The sequence below is a fragment of the Hyaena hyaena genome, unplaced genomic scaffold, assembly GCF_003009895.1.
Source record: "Hyaena hyaena isolate Hyena2069 unplaced genomic scaffold, ASM300989v1 scaffold_353, whole genome shotgun sequence".
NCBI classification, from domain to species: Eukaryota; Metazoa; Chordata; class Mammalia; order Carnivora; family Hyaenidae; genus Hyaena; species Hyaena hyaena.
In genome coordinates this window covers 1,070,534-1,095,789 of record NW_024080987.1, presented here as the reverse complement: position 1 = coordinate 1,095,789, position 25,256 = coordinate 1,070,534, and the positions used below count along the sequence as shown (strand labels likewise).

Here is a 25,256-nt window from a genome sequence, read left to right as displayed (position 1 = left end):
GTGAGTAGAAAGTCCCACTTCCTCGCTTACTTTAGTGGGTCTCAACTGCAGCATTTCAGAAACAAAGTTTGGTTTGACACTCAGGACAATAAAAACAAGGGCAGAATGTATTTGGAAAAGCTTAAGACAAATTTACTTCTATTATTTCAGGATCATTTAGCATTACAGATCAATGTACCTCCGTAATATTTTTCAATAGTCACTGTGACTGCAGGATGAAAATCCTTTATTAGCCATTTTATAGGTAAAAACAAAAGATTGATTACACAGCCAACTTCCCTCAGATGACTATGAAGTCTGTTATGAATACTGAATGACCAAAGAGCATGGAAAAAATGCATATGAATAAATACTGAAACGTTTATGAAAGATATTTATGAAAGATATTAAGACCTCTGTGTTTGAATATGCACATATAATAAAATAAAACTAAAAACATTTAAGATGCCTGATTAAGTTTCATTTCTTATTTCTCAACACAGGGAATAGGTTAACTCATTTAGAAAAAATTTCCTTTTGGATCCTTGGGGAGTGTCTTGATGTCTCTTCTGAACCCTCACAGTCTGGTTTGAGGTCACCCTTCAGTTAGACACTTCCAATTCTTCCCTCCAACCCCAGCTGAGTTCCATTTTACTTAAGCTTTGCACTCCTTTCAAAATAAAGCAGAATGGATATATTGGGAAACAGGTACCCCAGCTGGATTTCTCTGCCCTGATTATGACCTGATGGAATGACCAGATTTCCCAAGAGGACTGTGAAGGGACTGGTTGCCCTCTGAACGTGGCCACGACCACCATGGCATCCAAGTTACCACCAATGTCTTCCGTATCACTTACAAAGTGCCCATTACTTACCATCTAAAGTATGCTCTTGCTAAATCCTTTTATTTATTTATTTTTTCCCTCACGGGATTTTATTTCGTCTTCTCTGGACCCAGTGACCTGAGACGAATTTGGCAGAGGAACAGACACACCTACTCTCTTCCAGATTGTGTCCGAACAGTAAATACATGTATTACAATTTGTCAGCGAACCTCCATAAAAGGGAAAAACAGAAGAGAAGGGAAGAAGGATGAGGGCCAGAAGCCAAGAAGGGGAGTGGTAATAGCAATACTCGCCACCATTTTGTATCGGGCACCTGATGTCTCCTGCTGAGTACATTACCTAGATTCACCCGTGTGATGCAACAACCCTGAATGCTGGGTAGGGTCCTAACATGAGAAAGCGGAGACTGGCAGAAAGTGCTGGGTTACCAGTTAGTGCCTTGAAGCGCGAGGACTGCACTCTAAATTTGACTCCTTCAGCTCTCAAGAAGAGTTCAACGAGAAAGCTATGAGAAGAAAGGTTTATTTGTTCTGTTTGTTTGTTTTTTTTTTAAGGCAAGCGCAAGAACTGGACAGGAGGGGACAGCAGCACAGGTGAAAACAATGGAGCGGCACAAAGTGAAGCGGGGGCAAAAGCCGAGGAAAAGGAACTCAGAGGATGTAAAACAAAAACACTTAGAAATTCTTTCAGTTCGGCGAGGGCTGGAAGACCTAAAAGGCTGATATTTCAAGAAGGATGAGTAAAGGGAAGAGGAACGGGCCAGTAGGCCAGAGGCCCCGCCCCTAAGCCCTCGGCGGACAGCCCCGCCCCCGAAGGCAGGAGGGACTTCCTCCCTGCGGGCAGCTGCTTCCGGTGGAGTCCGGAAGACTCTACCGGGAAGGGGCCAAAACTGCGCAGCCAATCCGGGCGACGCTTTCGTCTTACCGGGGGACTCGTGGGTAGCTTGCTCTCGGGAACCACCACCATGGCGTCTGGCTGCAAGATTGGCCCGTCCATCCTTAACAGCGATTTGGCCAATTTGGGGGCTGAGTGCCTCCGGATGCTGGACTCTGGGGCCGATTATTTGCACCTGGATGTAATGGACGGGTAACTCCGCAGGGCTCGGGTCAGGGTTGCCACGCGGGGCGGGCTCGGCGCACCTTTATTGAGTGCCTGTTGGGTGCACGGCTTCCCAGTACCGCGGAGCGCCGCACTCTGAACGCGGTACTGAAAAGGGGACTGGGATGGGAGTCCTGGAGGCCCTGCCTGGAGCGAACCTGAGGCGGCAGCCTGGGCTGCGACCGCGTCCCCAAACCCTCTTCCTCCCCTCCCCCCACGTAACGTGTGGCCCAAGCATTAGGACCCGGACGCAATTTTAAATCTCTTGGACGCGTCTCTCATTTTCAGTTAGAGAAACTGAGGCCCAAGGGGATAGGCATGACTTGCCCAAGCTCATATAGCTAGTTAGTGGCAAGGCTGGGGATACAGACTTGTGTAACGGTTAAGAGCTTGGCACCTGTAGTGAGATTGCCCGAGTTCTGCCATTTGATGGATCACCTGGGACAAGCCACTTAACCTCATTGAGCTTCAGTTTCATTCTGTGAAAAATGGGAGTAACAATAGAACCTAGGCAACTTTGGAAGTTGAAATGAGCGAACACGTAAAGCATACAGTGCCTGGCCTATAGTAAATTCTCTGTAATTATTAGGTGTTGTGTCATTGTTCGAATTTTGATTTTCCTGTTTATTTTCTCTTCAGGCACCCTGCTCTTCAGGGAGGTCAGTTTTTTGTAAGTAATTTTTAAGCACTGTAGTTATAGCACGTAATCGATATTGTTCAGAGTCAGTATGATGCTAGTTTCTTTAAGTTGGCGTTACAATGCGGAAACGAACCTTGAGAAGACAATAGGACTCTCAGGATTACACAACATTGTGACAGAGTTGCAAATTGTGTTTTCTTGGGTTTGCCAAGGAGTTCCTGGAGCCCCACTGATAACTGGCCTTAAAGTAGTAACAGCCGTTATCTTGGGTTCGGGGTCAAAAAATAAATTTATTTTAAATAGGTAAAATTTCTATGTGGCCTCATGCAAATTTGCAAATTTGTTATATTTGTAAAAGATCAGTTACTTCTTTTTCTTTTTAATGTCACTCCTATTACAAGAGTTTTGTCTTTCTCTGTTCTGTCTGGTTGAATTTGTTGTTTCTCTTTTGCATCCTCCTCCGGTTATTAGTATCCCAGCTGATTATGGTGAAATCTTTACCTTAGAGTACTAAGCATTCTAGACTAAATGTGTAAGATTGGTAAGTATTAGCTAGCACAAAAACTGGATTTTTATTGTGTTACCATATACATAATTCATATTCATAGTTATGTACATATACATAATTTTTGGAAAGCTCTAAACTGTCACAGGTAACTGAATGGAGTGTGTACTTCCGAGATGGGTAGGTACATTTTCATGTCTGGGATACAAATGTTGTTGTCTGAAACAGCCATCTCAGGGTAGAACAGGCTCCATGTATACATATATTGTCTGTTTATCACAGAAAGCAATTTGGTGTTTTAAATAAGTCATGTGCCATGTTGGAGTAACTAAATGGAGAAAATAATTGTTTCAGTTCACAAATCAGCAATATTAATGATAACGATAGTAGCTAATACTTTTGAGCACCTGACTGTTTCCATTCTGATGCTCTTTGTGAATTAACTCACTCAACCTTATGAGCTTGGTGCCGTAGTTGGCATCAGCATTTGACAGTGGGGAAATGGACACAAAGAGGTTGAGTCACCTGTCCGAGGTATCCTAGGTAGGAAACGGCGGGGCCAGGAGGAGAAGCCTGCAGCAGCTTGGGTGGTCTCGGAAATTAAATGTCTTCTGTGGGTTCTGGGCTTTCAGAGAAGGATTAAGACAGTCTGTGGCCACGAAGAATAACTAATAATTTATACACTTACTTTTGTTATTTATTTTCACATCTCTCCTGCTGTACTGTAAGCTCCCTGAAAGTAGGGTCTCTTTGGCTCACCTCCGAATTCTCTGCAAGTGAAGCATCGTGACAGGCTTAGTTATAATTGGTTGAGTGAATGATTGGCTCTGTCGTAATTGAGGGATTTCTAATGAAACCCTTTGTCCCCTCCCAGCCTAAGGCAGACTCTTAACTTATTAAGATACAAGTACTTGCTGTTTATGGACTCCTTTCCTCCTTTGCCACGTAACATCTTGGTTTGACAAAATTAAATTCTCCAAACACCATTTTAAAACCTTTCTCTTTGAATCTTCACAACTTTTTGAGCTCAGAGGTATTTGATTCCCCTTTTGCAAAGGAGGAGACTAGTTTAGGGAGTTCAGCCTCTTTCTGATGTCCCACCAGAAGGGGCAAAGCTGGCTGAGCTGCATTGTTTCCTAGGCCAGGTGCATGAAAGTGGGGGCGTGGACTCCCCTTTCCAAGGTGGCCAGCCTCAACTTAACCTTCTCTCCAGGTACTGCCTCCATGCTTTTCTTTTTCCTGGTCCCTTTAAAAAAAATCCCCGGTATTCTGGTTTGGATGCACCTGTTGTTTCCCCTTTTCCCCTAGGGCCCTGCTTTCTCTCCTGATTAAAACTGAATGTCTTCATCTTGAAAGTCAGGAAGGAGTTTGGGGAACACTGTGGGGGACGGTGCACTAATATGGTTGGATATTTGGGGGGATAAAAGGACAAATGAGTTCTCTGGAAAAGAACATTGGAAAGCACATAAACTTGTCATGACAGAACAGTGGCCAGAAATGTGCTATTAGTCCTGAGTGTAGGGACAGCGCAGATGTGCAGTTTCTAAATTAGTTACCAGGCTTTAAAACTGGGGAGATTTCACATCAGTACTAGATAGGTGACTTTTGAAAAACATCCAAAGATTTGCAAGTACTGGGTCCACAGCCTCATGAGGCCACAGCAGGCTGGAGCTGAATGGCAGCCACCATTATTAACCAGGCTAGATGTTCTTCATTTGTCCTCTGTCCCCATCTGCCCTATTTTACTCCTCTGTGTTTTCCGCCAGGCCCTGGAAACATATGAGATTGTGTTTCCTGATTCACAGGGAATGTTTTCTTGTTACAGTCTTGCTCCATTTTACATCAGCCTTAATCCTCCTTTTCCCATCTTTGCCTTGGAAGATCTGGTAAAGGTTTTATCTGTCTGAAATAAATTGATTGTGTGACAGTTGTAAACAAAGCTTAAGGTTGATGAGGGAAGATGAGGTGAGATAAAATAATTATATACCTGTGCTGTAAACAATTAGAGCTTAATCTCAGTAAGTCTCTGGGGGAAAGGGATACTTTTTTGTTATATTTTGTTTTTTGCAGACTGCAGAAAGTACCTCTAATGGGAAAAAGAACAAGACAGAATAATACAGTGGTGAAGCCAACAGCCTTGATAAAACTTCTCTTTGTTAGAATGAAATAATGTAGGATTTTCCAAGCTGGTCTGATAAGGACTCCCAGGGCATTGGTGTGCCTGGGTGGCTCAGTTGGTTAAGCATTCGAATCTTGGTTTTGGCTCATGATCTCTTAGTTTGTGGGATTGAGCTCCTTGTCAGGCTCTGCTCTGACAGTGTGGAACCTGCTTGGAATTCTCTTTCTCCTCCTCTCTACCCCTCCCCCTGCACATGTGCACTCTCTTTCTGTCTGTCTCTCTCTCTTTCAAAGTAAATAAACATTTTTTTAAAAAGGCTGTAGGGGCACCTGGGTGGCTTAGTCAGTTAAGCATTCGACTTCGGCTCAGGTCATGATCTTTCAGTTTTTGAGTTTGAGTCCCGTGTCAGGCTCTGGGCTGATAGCTCAGAGCCTGCTTTAGATTCTGTGTCTCCCTGTCTCTCTCTCTTTCCCTCTCCTGCTCTCGCTCTCTCTGTCTCTCAAAAATAAAAATACACTTAAAAAAAAAAAAAAGACCTCCCAGGGCATTTGTTAAGAATTCAGATTCCCAGGTCCCCTTTAGTGTCATAGGGTTGGAGTAGAGCCTGCAAGTCTTTTTGTGACAAGTGCTCCCAAGGTTACAGTTGTCTGGCAAATTTAGGACCCCTTGACTTCATGCTTGGGTTTGTTGCCTCTTTCTATTCTAGTGTATGTGGTGAGCCTGGAGCACTGTAGTACGATTAGTCGTGCATTGGGGAATCAGTTTCATATGATAGGCTTCTGTTCCCCAATGAGGTAAAAGTATATTTGTTTTATTCTCCTGTTTTCTCAAGATGTATGTGTTTATTATGACTATTTTCATTATAAAGGCAACGTAAGGTTGAGCAACAAAAGTACCTCTAAGGCCATGTAGCAAATTAATAGAACAGTGAACAAAATTCTGATCTTTTGTTCCAGAGCTGTATAATATCTAGTATAAGCCTCACTGTCTGCTTATCTGACCCTCACCTTCGAGTTCCTGGCAAACATAATGAGCATCTTATCCATGCCCCTGGCGGTCATTGCTCTTAGGTGAATCGTGGAATGATTTTCTAGATCCTAGAAACCCAGCCTTCAGGGACCGCAGCATTTGCAGATGTCTGTACCTGTCCACCTTACCTGGTGCCTCTCATATGTGTCCTGAATCCTGACTTCTGTGTCCTCCCCTAGGCTTTCTGTGTTTGTCGTTATCAGTTGGAAGGACAGGTGAGCATAATAGGTAAGAGCCTGGGTTTTGAAGCCAGATTGCTGGTGTTTAATGCCTGCCTCTGGCACTTATGGGCCGTGTGACCTTGAGTCTCTTTTCCTTGTCCGTAAAATATGGATTATAGGGGTACCTACCCCACAGAGTTGTGAGGTGCTAATGAGTTAATACATGGAACGTGTTTAGAACGGTGCCTGGCCTGTGTAAGTTTTAATTTTTTTATTAGCGTTCATCTGTCATCTAAGCTTAAGATCTTAACCATGGTTTATTCTCTCTTTTCGGCTCCCCACATCTGAAGACTTCACAAATCCCATCACGTGTATCTGTTGTCCTTTACATTCTCAGTGTTCCTTGCCCAGGCTACCATCCCAGTTTATTATTTGCACTTTATTTATTTTCTTCTTGCTTTCTGATTTTTTTTTTTTAAGGAATGTCTTCTGTGGGGCTCACACTCACTTCGAGATCAAGAGTGACATGCTTTACCAACTGAGCCAGCTTGTTTCTTGCTTTAAAACGTCACTTCATATTTACAACAGGATAGAGTGCGACCACTGAGCCTGGCATTTGCTACCCTGATGTGACACAGTCTGCCTCCTGTTTTCACACTCGCCAAGTTGAACACCACCACCTCCCCGGCTTTGAACACAACTTGCTATTTCTGCCTTTGCTTTATTCCTTTTCCCATCTTTACAAATTCTCTTTGTTCTCTAAATCTCACGGCCTTCCCTTCTTTTCAAGTGTCATACTACTTGCCTCCTGTGGCCCACTTGTTGTTTACCTTTTCTTGCTTTCCTCATACAGGGTACTATCTACTTACTACTTTTAACCAGTAAAGCCCCGAGTTCAGTGGCTTAACATTATCAAGTTCAGTTATTCACGTAACAGTTCAGCGTGAATGTCCTTCTGTGAAGAAATTCAGGGACATAGTCTTCCATCCTGTGACTGTGCCATCCCATGAGGGCTTTTCTGTTGACGGAAGGGTAAAGCGAGAGCAAAAAAGGAATACCGCTTAACCTCCTGGGTCCTGCAGTGGCACACGTCACTGAAGTTCACAGTCCTTTGGTGACAACCGGCTGCAACAGGCCACCTGGAGGTAAAGGGAGTGGGCTCTCACCAACACACAGCAGTAGGGCCATGGATTCCATTGAGTCATTAGCTATTTCTCGCCAATGAGATTAGAAACTTCACCAGGGTAGGCAGGAACTCCTATATCTCTTTATGAAACCTGGGATGATACTTGCATGGGGGGTGTGGAGGTGGTTGTTACATATTGAAATAAGCTAGTGATAGAACAGAAGGACAAACTGGAGTAGGTTGGTGGTGGAGTAGGTGGGGTCAGATGTCAGGAAGACTTACTCTGAATCCTGCCTCCATAAATTATTAACTGGGTGACTTAAGTTATTTTTCCTGTATTCTTCCGATGGGAATATAACAGCATCTATGTCATTAAGGCCGATGCGAAGATGAGTAAGGTACAACACCTGGCATGCTGGAAACCCTCCATAATTAGTGGTTCAACTATGATTTAGTGCCCATTGAGTGAGGTGGATTAGAAGTCGTAACGGGGAGCCTGTGACAGACTGGGATTTAAGAGACCAGAGTCCAGAACTTCCTAACTAGTGTGTGACTTGGGCAAGTCATAGAACTTTTGGGGTTTTGATTTGATCTTCTTTCCATTTTGGACTGTTGGACTACAAATGATGGGGTTAAATCTTGTGACACTGTTACGATACTGGTGAAATATCAGGGAAATACTACTTTGTAAAACTGAAATTATTGAGACATTTTTAGTACTTTTTAATACTGATGATGGTAATTATTACATGGAAACCTACTGCAAACACAGATGGTCCCATTTACCCCCATCAGAATACTTTTGAGAAAAATACAGAAACTGAATTGAAAACATTTTCAGAGTAAGATTTTGTTTGTCTTATAGGCATTTTGTTCCCAACATCACCTTTGGGCACCCTGTGGTAGAAAGCCTCCGAAAGCAGCTAGGCCAGGACCCTTTCTTTGGTAAGTGGGTGTTGTGCTGTCTGAGGCTGGATGTGTTGCTCAAGTAGATGATTGATTTCTCAACCTTCAGTTTCATCTTGAACCCCCACCCTCCCACCCCAGGCTGGGTCTTCACTCGCTGCTTGTAATAAGCCAAACTCTTTCTTGCTTCACGGCCTTGGCACTTTAGCAGATTTCTTTGCCTAGAAAACCATTCGCTTGGCTGATTCTGCCTTATCTTTTGGCCCTTAATTATTGGCATTTCCTTAGAGGGGGCTTTCTCAGCACCCCATGCCAAATTAACCTTTATCCAGTTATCATGCCACCTTCTGTATTTTCTTTCTTGAATTTCTTTCAATCAGATTATTTTTGTCAAACTATAAACTCCTTTACGGCAGAGATTTAATCCACTTTGTTTTATTGTGGCTTTCATAATGTGGTAAGCATAGACACAAGATTGGGGGTCAGTGTAATTGTTAAAGTAATTTATAAATCACTTGATTTATGGCCTAGAAGCGAAACAAATTATTTCATGTGAATTGGAGTTTGTACAAGTGGGGCTTATGTATGCTCTGCGCTGGTGTTGTAGGATAATGCGAATTAAGATTTTTAAGAACACGCAGTGACCTGGAAGTTAATTCTCGTGACCGTGAATTCGGTCCACATGTTATTGCTCTTTTAAGCTAAGTTAGCAATGGCTTAAGCTGACAAATCTTGTACGTAGGAAGTTAAACAAATTTTTATAAATAATGTTATGTAATGCTTAGAATTTAGTAAAACTTAGATATTTTTTATTGGTATGTTGTGGGCCAGTTTTATGAAGGATTCTAGTTGTGCTGTCCCATGTGGTTGTCACTAGCCATATGTAGCTATTTAAATTTAAGTGAGTTCGGATTAAATAGAATGAAAGATGAAGCTTCTCAGTGGCATTAACTACACTGCATGCTCACAGAAGCCACATGAGTCTGGTGACTGTTGCAGAGTGCCCTTCTGGAACATAGCTATCGTGGTAGAAAGTTCCCTCGGTTGGGCAGAGCCTCTCTATAGGATCCATCTACTTTACACGTAAGAAAAGGTGCCTTATCACTTAATTTATGCGGCATGAGGGAAATCATGTTCTACCAGCTTGTCCACCATTTTGAAATTTTCAAATAATGGATTATAATCCTCTGATGATCTGAACTTTTTTATTACATTTTAGAAAATGAATTTTCCAAAATAAATTTGTTCTTATGAATATCAGGTGACTGAAATAAGCAGCCATGTTTGCCCCCGCCGTGCAGTGGCCAGAGTCCTCTGCGTCTGGATGGATTTAAAAGAAGGGTTTTTTTTTTTTTCTTTTTTTCTTTTACTTGGACTCCTAGCATCACTTCTCATTGCTGTTTGTGTCTCCCACATTTGGTCTCTCTTATCAACCCGAGGGACACACAGTCTGCTTTGTCATTCTGTTTTTAGTGTGTTTGCCAATAAACTTGCTAATCAGTCTGTCTAGAAATAGGTCTGGAGCAAAGCTTAGTGGACTCCAAACGCGTTAATGTTTGGGTTTTGTGACCTTTGCTCTTTATATTAAAAAATGTGTTTTTTCGTTTGTTTAATTCTTGGATCTTGGTTGTTGGATAATTGATTCATGTGTATATTCTAAGAAGTAAGTTGCATGTATAACTGCTAAAGTTCTGAACTGTTCAGTCTCAGTATTGAGTAGAAAAAGTAACCAGTAAGCAATCAAGTGATAGGGAAAAGCTGTTATTTTTGTGCTTTGGTTTTTGGAGGGTTTTTTGTTTTGTTTTGTGTTTTGTTTTTACAAGAGAACAAATCTACACCTTTATTTATTTACTTTTCAGTTAGGTTAAGTCCTTGAGGGGCACAGCATCACACGGATTCTGTGGCCAATGGCTTTAGCAGGAAGTTTGCTTCGGAATTTTGCACGAACCATGCCACCGTCTCCATGAGCAGGAGCTACTTTTCCCCAGATTACTCTGGGTTTATTCGGTTTGCCACCAGGATTCACTGTGTTGTTCTTTGCTTTGTACACATAAGCACATCTCTTGCCTAGAAAGAACTCAGTTTCATCTCGGGCATAAACCCCTTCAATTTTAAGAAGAGCTGTGTGCTCCCTCTGGTTCCTGAGACCCCGTTTATAGCCAGCAAAAATGGCTTTGGACCACAGCCTTCCAGACATATTTGTCGTCTCAGGAGTCCTGTTCCCAGCAGGCCTCCACAGGTTCAGAGATCGGTTTTGGAGTTTTTTATTTGTTTTCTCTGCTGTCATCTAAATCTGTGGTCTTCACATGTGGTCAGAAGACCTCCAGGACTCTCTTGCAGATGGAACATGAGGTGAACACTATTTTCATATTACAGTGTTATTTATCATTATTTGTTTGGATCGTACAGAAGCAATGGTGAGTTTGTCTCTTGGTGCCTTAGCCCGAACCACAGCAATGCCATTGAACTATCCAAGTAGTTGTTAAATTCTGCTTCACCACCATGTGTTCATAGTAAATAGACTTGAAGATCAGTACAGATTATTACCTAGAGTAAACCTTCTTTGTTGGGTGTATTTCGTATTTTGTGGGACAAAGCAGGGAGTACATATTAAGTGCGTCTGCAGCCTACCGGGTGATATTGGATTTCTCAAGGAAACCCACTTGTGCCACTGAGTTGTGAGCTGAACTGGCTGCCTTTCTCATGAACACTTCTCTTCACTTGAATGATAAACTGATAGATGAACTATGCTTATCAGGCTTGAGTATTTTACTGACATTTTCTTTAAAGTTACGTTAGCCTGTCATTTCAAGGAAGATACCTCATTAATTGTTGTTTCCACTAATAAAATGAGAGCTTCTAAATGAAAATTTGAATTTTGAGGAATTTGTGTCTGCTTCTCGGAGCTTATTAGCTTTCTCCTATTTACAGCTTTTCTGATAAAATCGGTAGTGGTATTAATGTGTAATTTCTGATAGCAAATGATGAAATGTGTCACTCTTTGGAATTCAGAAGTTCGAAGATCCGTTCAAAGTGTATTAGGACAGGCCAGTGGCTTTTAGTGTAACAAAACTCAAACAGTTTGAGCTTTACACACTTTTCGTGGAGTTTGGTAGAGTGTACAGATTCCACATTGCAGCTAACCTTTATTAAAGTACTACTTTTACTAGAGTTTTAGGATAGAAATAGAATATCCACACTGGTCTGAAAAGGCTATCAATATACCCCTCCTTTTTCCATGTACTTTTTTCGTTTTTCTTCATATAAAACAACACGTTGCCACAGACTGAATGCAGAGCACATGTGAGAAAATGGAGGTCTTCTGTTAAGCCGGACATTAATGACTTGCCAAAATATAAAATAACATCACTCTCACATTAAAATGTGATAGATTTATTGTTGCTTATTATTTTTTAATGAATTAAGTAGACACTCCACTTAAAAATTTTTTAACTTGATTTCTAATACATTTTATACAGTGATAGGTACAGCTCGCATCAACATCATTTTGGGAATCCTTAGTAATTTTTAAGAGTGTCCAGGAAGGCTGATGATGGAATGTTTGAGAACCTCGGACCTCCCCGAGCCCTGGGGACTCTGCCCGGAGGGCTTGTGCTGCTGGAGACGAGCTGGAAAGCGGTCTGCTAACGAAAGGAATGGGTAGATGTTTTAAAGCAGATTGATTTTTCCTTATTTGTAACACAAGAGAAATAAGAAACAACAGAGTCTTTTAAAAACAATGTTCTACCTATTAAACTATGTTCTGTTTTAGTGACTTTTGTTAGTTTAGAAATGTAAACTTTAATCGTGGCTTTGTCAAGCAGTATTCTCTTTTCCTGACATTTTTCAAAGCCTTCTTGCATTTTATGGTCTTAGTTCTAGAAATTTTTTCTTTAATGTAGCTCAGCTGTGTCAGAAATAGGCTTCCTCTAGCAAAAAACAAACTCCACACTCGCTTTAGCACATCTGTCTGACACAGGAGTATTTACTGTGTCCTTCTTGACAGCAATATTTCTTGACTTAGCCCCTTGTAAGGCACCCTTTTCTCATTAAATGCTCTTATGTTTTAAGTCAGGAACCTTAAGAAGGCCACCCCCACGCCCCCTAACGTAGCTCTGTGATTTGAGCTTTACAGTTAGGATGTGTTTCAGACTTGCAGGTAACACATCCTCCCTCTGGACCCGTCCCCCCTCGCCCTCCCCTCGTCCCCCTCATGCAGTCTGAGCCTGCAGCAGCTCCCCCGTCTCCCCCGCCCCCCCCCCCCCAACCGCTGTAGCAGCAGAGCAGACCCAGAATCCAGCCCGCCTCTTGCCAGTTTCAGTCGCTGCCAGTGGCATTTCTTCCCTGGGTGACTACCAGATCTTGTCACCTCTGCACTCAGAATCCCGCAGTGTCTCCCCCCGATCCCATCTCATAAAACCCGGTGGCCTGCAGAGCTCCGTGCTCTGTCCCCTCATCCCATGCTCCTCTGACCTTACCTGCTCTCCCTGCGATCCTCCTGCCCAGCCACACTGGCCAAGCTTCCAACCCAGTGTGCACTGTGTTTACTTAGTTTCCTTATGGCTTGTCCCCACCCCCCACCAAGAATGTAATCCCCATAACAGCAGAGATTTTTGTCTGTTTTTTTGTGCTCTGTCCCTGGGGCCTAAAATACTTATTGATGCAATAAGTGCTCCATAAGATATCAGTAGAATCACTTTATTTAGCTTTCTTGTTAATTAGGAACGAAGTTCGCATAGATAATAAGACTTTTTGGAGTTTCTTTAGAGTAGCATTTCCTGAACCTCAGTTTCCTGAAATCTAGTCCTTTTCATATACAACATTGTTTGCCTTTCATGGAAAAATGTGGTTTTCTGATAAATGAGTTTAACCAAAACCCTATCTTCAAGTTAAAAGGAGGCTAGTGATGCAGCAGTGTAATTATTTAAGAATTACTTTAATGCCAAGTAGTTTATATCCAAAACAGCCCAAACTGCAGGCTGGCCTCAACAATATGGGGCCGGTACCTTCCTCTCAGTAGTATTCAGGAGACGTGTCTTTTCTTTCTAGATATGCACATGATGGTGTCCAGGCCGGAACAGTGGGTAAAACCGATGGCTGTAGCAGGAGCCAATCAGTATACCTTTCATCTTGAGGCTACTGAGAACCCCGGGGCTTTGATTAAAGACATTCGGGAGAATGGGATGAAGGTGAGGGGCCAGCAGTGGCCATGATATTTTTACCGTTTTAATACTCTTCACTCTCAGTGTGGACATTTTGTTAGAAGACAGGAAGGGGTAGGCAGGAAAGACCAGACTTAGGCAGCTGTTCTTTAGCTGAGGAACCAGAGTTGAAGTAGAAATTGTCTGTTAGGATTTTTATATTCCCCAAATGTTTTCTGAAAAGTACTGCCTTTTAGAAACATTTACGTTTGGGTAGCCTTGTTGACTCTTTTAAAAAAAATAGTTTGAATAATTTATGCATTCCATTTCTGTGTACATTCTACTCTTTAAGAATAGGTATTTCTAGGGGCACCTGGGTGGCTCAGTCCGTTGAGCGTCCGACTTCGCCTTGGGTCATATTCTCACAGTTTGTGGGTTCAGGCCTCATGTCGGGCTTTGCTGCTGACAGCTCAGAGCCTGGAGCCTGCTTTGGATTCTCCCTCCCTCCCTCCTTCCCCACTCGTGCTCTGTCTCTCAAAAATAAATAACATTAAAAAATTTTTTTTTAAAGAACAGATATTTCTACTGGGTCTGATATGCCGTATTAACATTATATGGAAATAATTGTTAATGTGATGTAGCAAATTTGTCTCTGTTATAGGTGGGCCTTGCCATCAAACCAGGAACTACAGTTGAGTATTTGGCACCATGGGCGAATCAGATAGATATGGCCTTGGTTATGACAGTGGAACCTGGGTTTGGAGGGCAGAAATTCATGGAAGATATGATGCCAAAGGTAAAGAGCTATTTGATTTTGGGGTGAGGCTTTTACAGTGTTTGCTCCTCCAGCAAGCATACATTGAGCCATTTGTGGATTTGGCCACGGCCTTTCCTGAAGGAGAGACGGTCAGGGTGGCTGCAGAGCGCTACAGGATGGTGCAGTTGATGCCCTGTGAGCTCTAGTATGGAAATCAGGAAAATACTGCATCTTAACCTTAAAGTTTTCTGTCAAAGCCCTTATCCCTGTAGCCTTGAGATCTCTTGGGAGATTTCTTTTCATTGAATATTGAAGGTTTTGTCTTTGTCTTGTTTGCATGAAGTATATTCTCTGCAAAGCCATGACAGATTGGATGCCATCCCCCCCAACAGATGAGGCCTTGCTTTTATAAAGCTTGTTTTATACAACTTGTTTCAGTATATTAAAAAGGAACGTATCCCTGATCATAATTTGTATTAATAGAAATTTACTGTGTGATGAGCACCTGGCTGGCTTAGTTGGAAGAGCATGCAGCCTGTGGTCTTGGAGTCGTGAGTTCGAGCTCCATATTGGATACAGAAACTACTTAAGAATAAAAAGTTATTGTGAGACAGTCGGAGTCCTGTTTTAGTGGCTAGTATTTGGCTATTTGATTTTTTATTTATTTGGTTGTTTTTCCCCTCGCATATCCACCTTGGGAATCACTTATTTCTTTGTGTTTGTCTAGGTTCATTGGTTGAGGACCCAGTTCCCGTCCTTGGACATAGAGGTCGATGGTGGAGTAGGTCCTGAGACTATCCATAAATGTGCAGAGGTGAGACTGCTCTTAAGGTCACGGCCGAAGTGGTCACAGGCCAGTTTCCTATCAAATGTAATGTCTAAGACACTGTCTTGTGCGCCAAAGAGATTTCTCCTATATTGCCTAAGTTGCCTTTCTTTCTGGTAAAAGTATTTTGCTTGTTCAAATGTAGAACTATGAAAATAAAGAGCAATAAGTGAATATTCTCAAATCACATAGTCATTAAAAAGTCAGTCCCGGTTGTATCAGTAATGCTGAAGGAAGTTATTTTTTAAAAAAAGAATATGCTGATGCCAGCTTTTGGGAGATCATCCAGTTCTGGGCCTTGGAGTGAGACATTTTTCCAAAATAGGGAAAGAAAATCCACCTGCTTATAAAGTGAAAAGATTGTGATTTTGCATAGCTTAGGTGAATTAGTTACTAGTTTGTCCGTTGCAAGAACTGACGGGAGCCATTTCTGATGAAGATTTTGGTCTGGAGGGCTGTGGTCTTCCACGTAAGGGGGAGGCGTCTTCCTGCACAGCTAGCCGAGCTGAGGTCACGCAGTCCCGAGCTTCCTAAGAGGGTGCCAGCCCTTCGTGTAACATTGCAGGTCACTGAAGATTACATGCCTGCTTTTCTTAAGCAGCATGGCCTAACCCGCACTTTACGTTTTTTGTATAAATGCCACACTTTTCTGCGTGATACTTGTCAAAAGCCACGGCCGTGAGACACGTAGGGAGGAGGAGCCGACCAGACGATTAGTGTACGTACGTCCTTGGACTACGTGTGGGTTTCTTGTTACTGAACTGTGCTTTGCCTCCAGAGGGCTTTTTTCCTGCTTACATTAAAACACACATTAGGCTGTAACCCTACAAAACTAATTTTTTTTTTTTTTTCATTTTTGTAAGGAGTGTTGTTGGGGATGTGGTGCGCTGTATCTCAGAGTGACAGTGTCTCCTGGGAGGAATTTTTCTCCCCTCTGGTGCCTCTTCCAGTAGCCTCCTGCCACTTTGTTCTGGAAGTGGATCACGTGACAGATTGGGTTTCCCTCCTCAAGTCAAATCCTGGGAGCGCAGAGCTAAATCTGGACTTCCTTACTTGCTTTTTCTCTTTGATTTCTTTGCTTCCATACTTAAAAGTACATCGAATATCTTTGTTAAGACCTTCAAAGCCTTTCTGGAATGCAGTGAAGTAATACATGAAAAAGTGTTTCATTCTTTCTGACATCAAAATGAGAAAGTATTTAATGTTGCCATATTTTATAGTGTCACATTTTAGGGATAATGGTCTATCACTTCCTTCACAGTTAACCCTTGTACAGTGTGGGTTTAAACTGCATGGGTCCATTTTTATGTGGACTTTTTTTTTTTTTTACAGTCATGTAATTGTATTTTCCTTAAAAAAATTTTTTTTTAATGTTTGTTTATTTTTGAGAGAGACAGAGTGCGAGTAGGGGAGGTGCAAATGGAGGAGAGACACAGAATCTGAAGCAGTCTCCAGGCTCTGAGCTGTCAGCACAGAGCCCAGTGCGGGGCTTGAACTCACAAACCGTGAGCTAACGTGACCTGAGCTAATGTTGGCGCTTACACAACTGAGCCACCCAGGCGCCCCAATTCCTTATGCTTTTCTTAACACTCTCCTCTAACTTTATTGTAAGAATACAGTATGTAATACATATACTAAAAATATGTGTGAACAAACTGTTTATGTTATTGGTAAGGCTTCCAATCAATAGAAGGGTATTAGTAAATTTTGAGGTAGTCACAAAGTTACTTGCAGACTTTTGACTGCACGTGGGGTTGGTACCCCTAACCCCTGCACTGTTCAAGGGTCAACTACAAAGTCCAAAGATTAAAAGATAGGGGCGCCTGGGTGGCTTAGTCGGTTGAGCGTCCGACTTTCGCTTAGGTCATGATCTCGCGGTTCGTGGGTTCGAGCCCCGCGTCGGGCTCTGTGCTGACTGCCAGCTCAGAGCCTGGAGCCTATTTTGGAGTCTGTGTCTCCCTCTCTCTCTGATCCTCCCCCGCTCACGCTGTCTCTCTCTCTCTCTCTCTCTCTCCTAGAAATAAATAAAAATTAAAAAAAAATAAAAAAAAAGATTAAAAGATAATTTGGCTTTTTAGAAGCCTTGGGGGCATTGGCATATTTTGGAAAAACCTTAGTAGAGTTGTGAATTAAAGGTTTTTATACCTTTTTCTGAATACTAGTGAAGATTCAGTGTTGCTTATTTAAAGGTGGTTATTAAAAAGTCAGTGATTTCTTAAATACATTGAAAACAATTTTATGTTTTCATTTGTTAAGCATTTTACTTGTTCATTGAACTAGATTGCTTAAGGTCTGTTCATCTCAAGGTAGCTTTCATACATTTAATGCGCTGACAATTACAAGGATAGAAACTCTGGTCTGGAAATGTTTTAAGCTCCTCTGTTTGTTCCTTTGAAGGATAACCTAAGTGTTTACTTTTTCCAGGCAGGAGCTAACATGATTGTGTCTGGCAGTGCCATTATGAGGAGTGATGACCCCAGATCTGTGATCAACCTGTTAAGAAATGTTTGCTCAGAAGCTGCTCAGAAACGTTCCCTTGATCGATGAAACCATGAGGAGTCCATTGTTTATGCTCATGAAATCTTTCTACTGGAAAACAAGAATATTGACTACCAAATCATACCACAATCAAAGCAGGGCTGTTTCTCTGAGCAGCTGTTCATTCCAGTGACTAAAATCTATTCTGCAGAATGTTCCAAGAGGTTAGAAATTGGTGTGTATGACTACATTTTTAGTGATGGAATTTAAAGATTAGTGTGGCAAAATACCGTTTTTACTGGGAGACTTGATTTTTATAAGAGTAAAAATATGGCTGTATTAATATGGTTATAAACAGAAATGTGTCTTAATGCCTAATGAAGGCATACTAGCTACTATGAAAAAAATTTTTTTTCTGCGTTTTAAACCTTCTCTTGTTTCTTGGTTGTTTTCCAAAGCAAAGGAAGTCCTTATGTTTTTCCTGTTTCATGTCACTTTTGATTTGTGTGCATGAGATAATGTGAGTGGAATGGAGCTAATGAAAAATTGAAGTTTGAATCTGGCTAGGGTGGCATACTGTATTCCTGCTTCTTAAACATTTATTTTTTACTTTGCACCTTATATTTGATACATAAAAATGACAGAAACAGTGGATGAAGCCCAGGGATTTCAGGTGGTCTGTTCTGAAGTACAAGTATAGGTTTTTTGGGGTGTTTTCCTTGTTAGCTTTGCTGGAGGGCAGGTTACACAGTAATTCCCCACCTGTCCCTTTTCTTCATCCTACCCCGTTCGTAAGGAAATGAAATAACGTGCTAGGTCTGAGCAGCAAGGAAAGGAAAGCATCTGTTTGGAAGTGATACTGAGTTGAATCTGGACTCTTCTCCTTTCCAGATGTTTGACTTAGATCAGATTAACCAGCCTCTTTGAGTATCTGTTAACCGATTTATACATGGAATGTAATTCCAGTTACCATGCAGGGTTGTGTTGAGCACTAAAAGAGATAAGGGGCTCTATGTAAAGCTTCCACTACTGGTCCCAGAATTCTAGGATAGCAGAATGGAGGCTGCTCAATGCAAAGTAGATGTCATCATAGGAAGTTTTTGTTTTATAGCCTATAAAGTACTTTGATATAATCTCATTAAAATCATAAACCATTCTGAGTTGTGGGACAGGTATTTTTGTCCCCCTTTAAAAAATGAAGAGAGAAAAGCTCAGCAACAGGCTGGTACCATGGAAAGAATCCAGTAGGGCAGAGGATTTCTGGTTTGTACTCTTTTTACAAATGGAGCCCTTGGGAGGTAGATTAGGCACAGGAAGCCTCATTTATTTACCATTGTCTTATTTCCAGTCTAATTTTACTCGGTAGCAGAACCAGATGGCTGAGGATATTCTGGACATTATGGATTTTGACCCCAAGGATATATATTATCCAACAAAGACCAGGTAGGCCAGAAGATGATAAGGTACAGAGTTAATCCATAAATATTTAAAGTTGTGTCCCAAGTTATACTTTGACAACGAATATATATCAGCCACTTGCAAATACTCTTGCTATATTTTATATATATATAATATGTATATGTGTATATATATATTATATGGCAAGAAAGAACAAGACCAGTATCATTAAACTTTAGGCTACTATGAGTTTTGAGAAATAAAAAGTTTGAAAAATAAGAACATTAACATTTCCACATAGAATAACGCTTGCTTGTTCTTTTCTATACTACAATGTAAAAATTTCTTTTGTTTTTGACTTAGGAAAGGAAAGGTTTGTGCCGCGAACAGGTGCTGTTTAATCAAGTCAGAACACGAGGCATATAGAAATAACTTTAATTAAAAAACTTACATAGAAGATTATAATGTCAGACATGACAGAAAGATTTGAGCTTATTTGCCTAGACAAATAAGTTTGGGTTTATCTGGCTTTTGTTTTTTAAAAATAAATGTACAGTAAAACTACAAGCAAAAATATGTCAGTATTGAATTTGAATTTTTTTTCTTCTTTAAAGGACTAGTAGAATTTCCAGTCCCTAACAAGAGTTTGGTGTCAGCCCCCCAGACAAGGCCAGGAGGCCAGGACTGTCAGTTATATGGGGACTATAACTTGAATAACCTTTTTTTACATGAGAGAAAGCGACTCATAAATTGTCCTCAACTTTTATATAGAAACAACTATGTAATAGCTTCAACAGGAATTTTCCTTAATGTATACCCCTGTATTCAGTATTGAAGCATTATCCCTTAAAAATGTTTAATTAATTCTCACTCTAGCATACAAGTAAGAATAGAGCTTGTTTGAATAGAGTAAGCAAGGCTAAGGAATGACCAAATTAACTAGAAATACAACATTTTTTACTCTCCTGTTTGTTGCTCATTTTAACTGGGGGTCTTCTCTTTATGAGATACATAAAATAGATAAAGCTCAAGTTTTAAAATTAGACCAATATTTAACTCTGCTTTGCTTGTCTTAATCTGTTAGGAGTGAATAGAAAATGACCTGTACTTGGTCCAACAGATAACAGTGATTTCAAATAAAAGGCATATTGTGTTATCTGGTATAGAAATTTCCATATATAACTTCTATTGGTTAAACATGTTTAAAAATAAAAAAAAAAATTCCCTCTCCATAATCACTGGAAACCTGTGCTTTACAGTGCAGCTTAACTTTTCATGGGATAACTCATACATGCATTTCAAGTGGAGTGGTCACTGCCAGTGTTTTTAAAACTACATGTGTGTACGTGTATGTGCTCTATACACACACATTTGTATATTCTGAGCTATTTCTGAGGCAAATTTAATGAATTACCATAGAAATTACATAGAAACATCTAGAAAAAAGAGCTGTAATCTGATGCACAGGTGTATCTGTGTATGTATGTACGTATGTGTACGTGGGTATGAAGTCTTTTAAAAATTATTTACCCAGTAATATGATTTAACATCAAGTTGCAGCAGTTAATTTTCTGGTGCTTGTGATTTGCATCATAAACACAAATGACTAGCACTTGTCTGCAGGTGAAAAGCTGGTTATTCCTGTGGTTCAAGGAAAAAAAGATCTACCTTGCCTGTTTTACAACAGCATAAAAGATTAGTACATGCAGCACATGCTCTTACTCTGGAACTGTGACGGAAGGGGTGGGGGATGGAGAACAGGGCTCATTTTTTCCTCCTGTTTTCCATTCAGTTACATACTTTTCTAACCTGTTCCCTGTCACCTGTTTTTTTTCACATGAGTAAGTCCTAGACCTAAAGGTTTGTATTCTTCCATTTTGTCTGTTTGCCTTTTTGGATGGTGACTGTTCTCTGGTGCACTAGTACAGAAGACTTCTCCACGGAAAACTGGGCTTGAACTTTCACTATGATCCTTTTTTTCATCTTGACATAATAAGGCTTCTGTGTCTTCATCATTCAGTGGAAAAGTCCGTCGTTCCCACCACAGAGACTGAAAGAGAAAACCTTTTCAGTTAAGTTTCAACTTATTGTCTGGTTCTTTAGCATATAAACGTACACATTTTCATTTGGATCTAAATATCTAGCAACTCAAATGGAACATACTGGGAACTGTTTAGAGACCTTTGGGAACTATCTTTTCACCTCGCCCTCCCACAAAGAGGAAATGCTTAGGGCACTGGGTCCTCCTTATCAGCACCGGAGCACTTTGGGAAAAGCCTCTTTAAAGGTGTTTTGATCTACTTGAGTGTCTCCATTTTCATTCCATATCTATTAACAGACATCTGTTGACTTTTCCTTCCTGGAGCTTTCTACGATTTGCCTATTAATTTTTAGAGTTTCTGCTCTCTGTTCTAGATACAGTTCTTCTTTTTCAACACCTACTTCTGAAGAACAGTGCAAAAATTTATACATGGTGTGTTAGAAATCACTCCCCGTGAGGTAAGAACTGGATCTATGGGGAGACAGGTAAAAATCTTTTATAAAATGAAGAGAACTAGCAGCTGACATTTGCTGTGTGCCAGGTGCTATTCTCTCTAATCAGATTTGTGTTGTGATGAAACTTTGATAGAATCCCCATTTCCTAATAGATGAGTAGGTGGAATTAGATACTGACATGTTCTTTGAAAAGATGAGCTGTTTATAATTAGTGATGGAACTAGAATGTTGGAATACATATCCTCTGATTTGTACCCAGCAGTCAATACTGGATTTGTTAATTGGCAACGGGCAGTTTCTACAAACGGTTTTTAGAAAGGTTTAGAGGCATTTAAAAAGAGGTTTCACTAGTCACGTATGTCATACTTGCCTTGAGGTCTTGACTTTCATTTAAGGAAGGTGAGCCCTGTGCACTCAGATCCAGGCTCTCTGGAAGAGGCTCAGCAGGACTCTCGGCAGCACGGTGCCGACCGCCACTACAGTCGTTAGGGTGTTCTTTCAAAAGCAAGTCCTGTCCTTCAACATTTTTACTGTAAGCTCTAGTAAGAAAATCAAGAAAATATTTAATTATTATTTCTTGAGGTCTTAACATTTTATGAACAACCCCTAAGTCAGTTTAACTTGGTGGCTTTGCTTTAAACAGTTCTGCCCAAAAGATTTCTAAAAATTCATTTGCCGATCCTCCTGATGCTTTCCTCAAAGACGTAAACAGTATTTGATACGTACTGTTTTATGAGGCTGCCAAATTATAATAGTGGGTTTTGGGATTTTAAGGAGGGAATTGTGTTTTGTTTTTAAATAAGAAAGGACAGTTACTTGACCCTTACAGTCTTTTGGAGTTCCAGGAGTCTTATAGGACACTTATCATGTCATCCATGTAGGACTCGATTCACATTTTCCTCTGTACTCCTAGAAAGTTATCTCTGGAATGTGGGGAAAGATGACAATTGAGTTTTATATGTGTGTTAAGACAACTCTTGGAATAAGGATCGACAACAAACCTGGATATTTTCAGACCTAAAGAGAGAAATGTGTTTTAAAAATACAGCTGAGGGGCACCTGGCTGGCTCAGTAAGTAGAGCATGTAACTCTTGATCTCAGGGTTGTGAGTTTGAGCCCCACATTGGGTGTAGAGATTACTTAAAAAATAAAAGTACAGCTGACCCTTGACTAACACAGGAGTTGGGAGCACCAACCCCCCGTGCATTCGAAAATTCACATATAACTTTTGACTCCCTGAAACTTAACTACTAATAGCTGACTGTTGACCAGGAAGCCTTACCAATAATATAAACGGTCGATTCACACATTTTGTGTATGTATTATACACTGTATTCTTAAAGTAAGCTAGAAAAGGAATTTATTAAAATCATAAGGAAGAGAAAATACATGCATAGTGCCATACATTTAAAAATCTGTGAGGGGACCCACACAGTTGAAACCACAAAGTTGAAACCTGTGTTTGAGGGTCAACTGTACTAAGTAAATGAGAGATGCTGCCATGTTAAATTTAGTGACTACTAGACTTCTTGATCTTCTTTTTGGAGTTTTGGCTGTATTAAAACACTGAAATGTAAATATAAAATACTGTGGACTTTCTCAAATATAAAATTACTAATTATGTTTTTAGGATTTAATCCTCCCTCCCCAAAAATCATATTCAAAGTATTTTAGACCATCTGTTTTTAACTTTTTAAATGTTTGTTTATTTTGAAAGAGAGAGGCAGAACATGAGCAGGGGAGGGGCAGAGAGAGAGGGAGACACAGAATCTGAAGCAGGCTCCAGGCTCTGAGCTGTCAGCACAGAGCCCACTGCAGGGCTTGAACCCACGAACCTTTAGATCATGACCTGAGCTGAAGTCTGACCCTTAACTGACTGAGCCACCCAGGTATCCTGGAACATCTGTGTCTTAGACTAGACAGATTTCTTGAGAAAATTTTTAAAAAAATAATATATTTTTTTAAGTGGGTATGTTAAAATAGATCACCCAGATTCTAATCCCTAGTGTAAGGTCTGCTATTACAGTACACTGAAATGACCTACTTTATCTAGGGAGAATTTTCACATTATTTGCTGAGTTAAATCTGTTCCTCACGGTGACAGTAAGCTTGAGTGGAGGAAAATAAGGAAGCTCATTTCATTCCTCTGTAATTAGCCAAAATGTGTACATAGAGAGAGCATGAGTTGGGGAGGGGTATAGAATCCCAAGGAGGCTCCATGTTATCAGTGTGGAGCCCAACACGGGGCTCAATCTCATGAAACTGAGATATGACTTGAGCCAAAAATCAAAAGAGCTGGATGCTTAACTGACTGCGCCACCCAGGTGTCCCAGCTAAAATATATTTTGAATGTAAGCTCAGTAAATGCAGTGTTTCCCTCCTGTGGACAAATAACTGATGTTATACAGTAAATTTTCTTCTTTTTAGTGGTCTTCCTCAATATTCATGCAGAATTTTGTTAATTCTACATGGATTTCATGGTTTTGGCTTTTAAATTGATAACACCTGCCTGCTGTTTCTTCTCTGCCACTTGCTTTGCTCCCATAGTGACCATCTGGCTTGCTCTCTCTCTTCATATTTTTTGTGTCTTAGGGAGAAGACTTCATCAGAAAGATCTTCTACCTGGAATTAGAAAGTTTTTCTTTTATCAGAAACATTTTGAAATATGACAACAATTCCTCATCAAGAGAACAATATAGGAAGAAAACTCTAAAGTAAATGCAGTCTAAATTGAGAGAACAAGTGTTAACGAGATGAACTTCAAATTCCAAAATCGAGGGAGTGACCTTTTTAATTTTTTTTTTACTATTGGGTCATGTTTGAAAACTTACCTAGATTACAGATAGGTTCACAGTGCTTTGTATAAAAAATTCTTAATGCTTAACTCATTCAAAGGTTTGTATTTGATTGCCCTTTATGGAGTACACTGTTTTAGGTACATGCTAATATCAAAGAAAAGTAGAACTGAGAAAAATGGAAATTAATGTAACTAATGACTTATCAGAGCTTCTAAGACTCTAGTATAGTGGTTTAAGAAGTTGGGTTTCCTTGCTAGAATCATTCTGAACTAGGGAAGAATTCATTAAAAAGTTGATTTGGTAGTTGATGAACAGTGGGCATGAAAAGATTTGATAGAAACAAAATACCTTACATAATACAGCTTCTCCAGACCATCACTTTCAAATTTATTTGGTTATATATTTTTCCCTGAAATTATTCTTAATAGAAGTTTTACCATACAGGCTCATAGTCCCTTTTATAATTCATTCGGTGACATAGCCCGATCTGGAATGATGAGGTTATTCCAATTTCTATAAATATTTCCATATAGAAGCATATTTGATTATGAGAACTATGCTAGACTCCCTATATGTCTTCTTTCTTAAGTCCAAAGTTTTCCAAATTCGAAAGTCGTTTGTTCCCAAGGTTTTGAATATGGCATTGTAGGGCTAAAGATTAAAACCAAATCTCCAGCAGAAAAACAGGATTAATACTGGGAATGAATATAAATATTAACATAAATTCAGCATTTCAACAATTCATGAGAGCAGATGACATGTTTTTCTTGTTTATATGTTATTGCCTTTGCAAATTTAAATTTGCACAAAAACATTTTCCTAATGAAATTAATATCCTTAATGAACTTTCTTTTCATAAGGGGAAAAAGGTCACTATATGCTAAAGGGCTTGTATTTCCCTTGAGTTCTTTAAATACTAAATTAAGCAGGCTTCATAATGTATACAGTGCAGTT

General features: G+C 40.4%; 2 protein-coding genes across 4 annotated transcripts in view; one reads left to right on the top strand and one right to left on the bottom strand.

Annotated features, from left to right (window-relative positions):
- Positions 1–1,690: 1,690 nt before the first annotated feature.
- On the top strand, positions 1,691–19,584 carry RPE (ribulose-5-phosphate-3-epimerase). Of its 2 annotated transcripts, none has more exons than XM_039249980.1 (6): positions 1,691–1,910; positions 8,368–8,447; positions 13,458–13,597; positions 14,211–14,345; positions 15,034–15,120; positions 17,557–19,584. In XM_039249980.1, exons 1-6 carry the CDS (start codon positions 1,789–1,791, stop codon positions 17,677–17,679), a joined length of 687 nt encoding a protein of 228 aa, XP_039105911.1. In that variant the 5' UTR covers positions 1,691–1,788; the 3' UTR covers positions 17,680–19,584. The 2 variants fall into 2 exon arrangements, with proteins under 2 accessions (XP_039105911.1, XP_039105912.1); XM_039249981.1 differs by lacking the exon at positions 1,691–1,910 and adding an exon at positions 2,574–2,592.
- Positions 19,585–19,687: 103 nt separating this feature from the next.
- Positions 19,688–25,256, bottom strand: part of KANSL1L (KAT8 regulatory NSL complex subunit 1 like) — a 137,906-nt gene continuing 132,337 nt past the window's right edge. For both annotated transcript variants that reach the window (XM_039249978.1, XM_039249979.1), the window contains 3 exons: positions 24,014–24,126; positions 21,875–22,043; positions 19,688–21,058 (listed from right to left, as the gene is read on the bottom strand). In XM_039249978.1, coding sequence (XP_039105909.1) covers positions 20,828–21,058; positions 21,875–22,043; positions 24,014–24,126 — 513 coding nt within the window. In that variant the 3' untranslated portion in view covers positions 19,688–20,827. The remainder of the gene's footprint in view (positions 21,059–21,874; positions 22,044–24,013; positions 24,127–25,256) is intronic.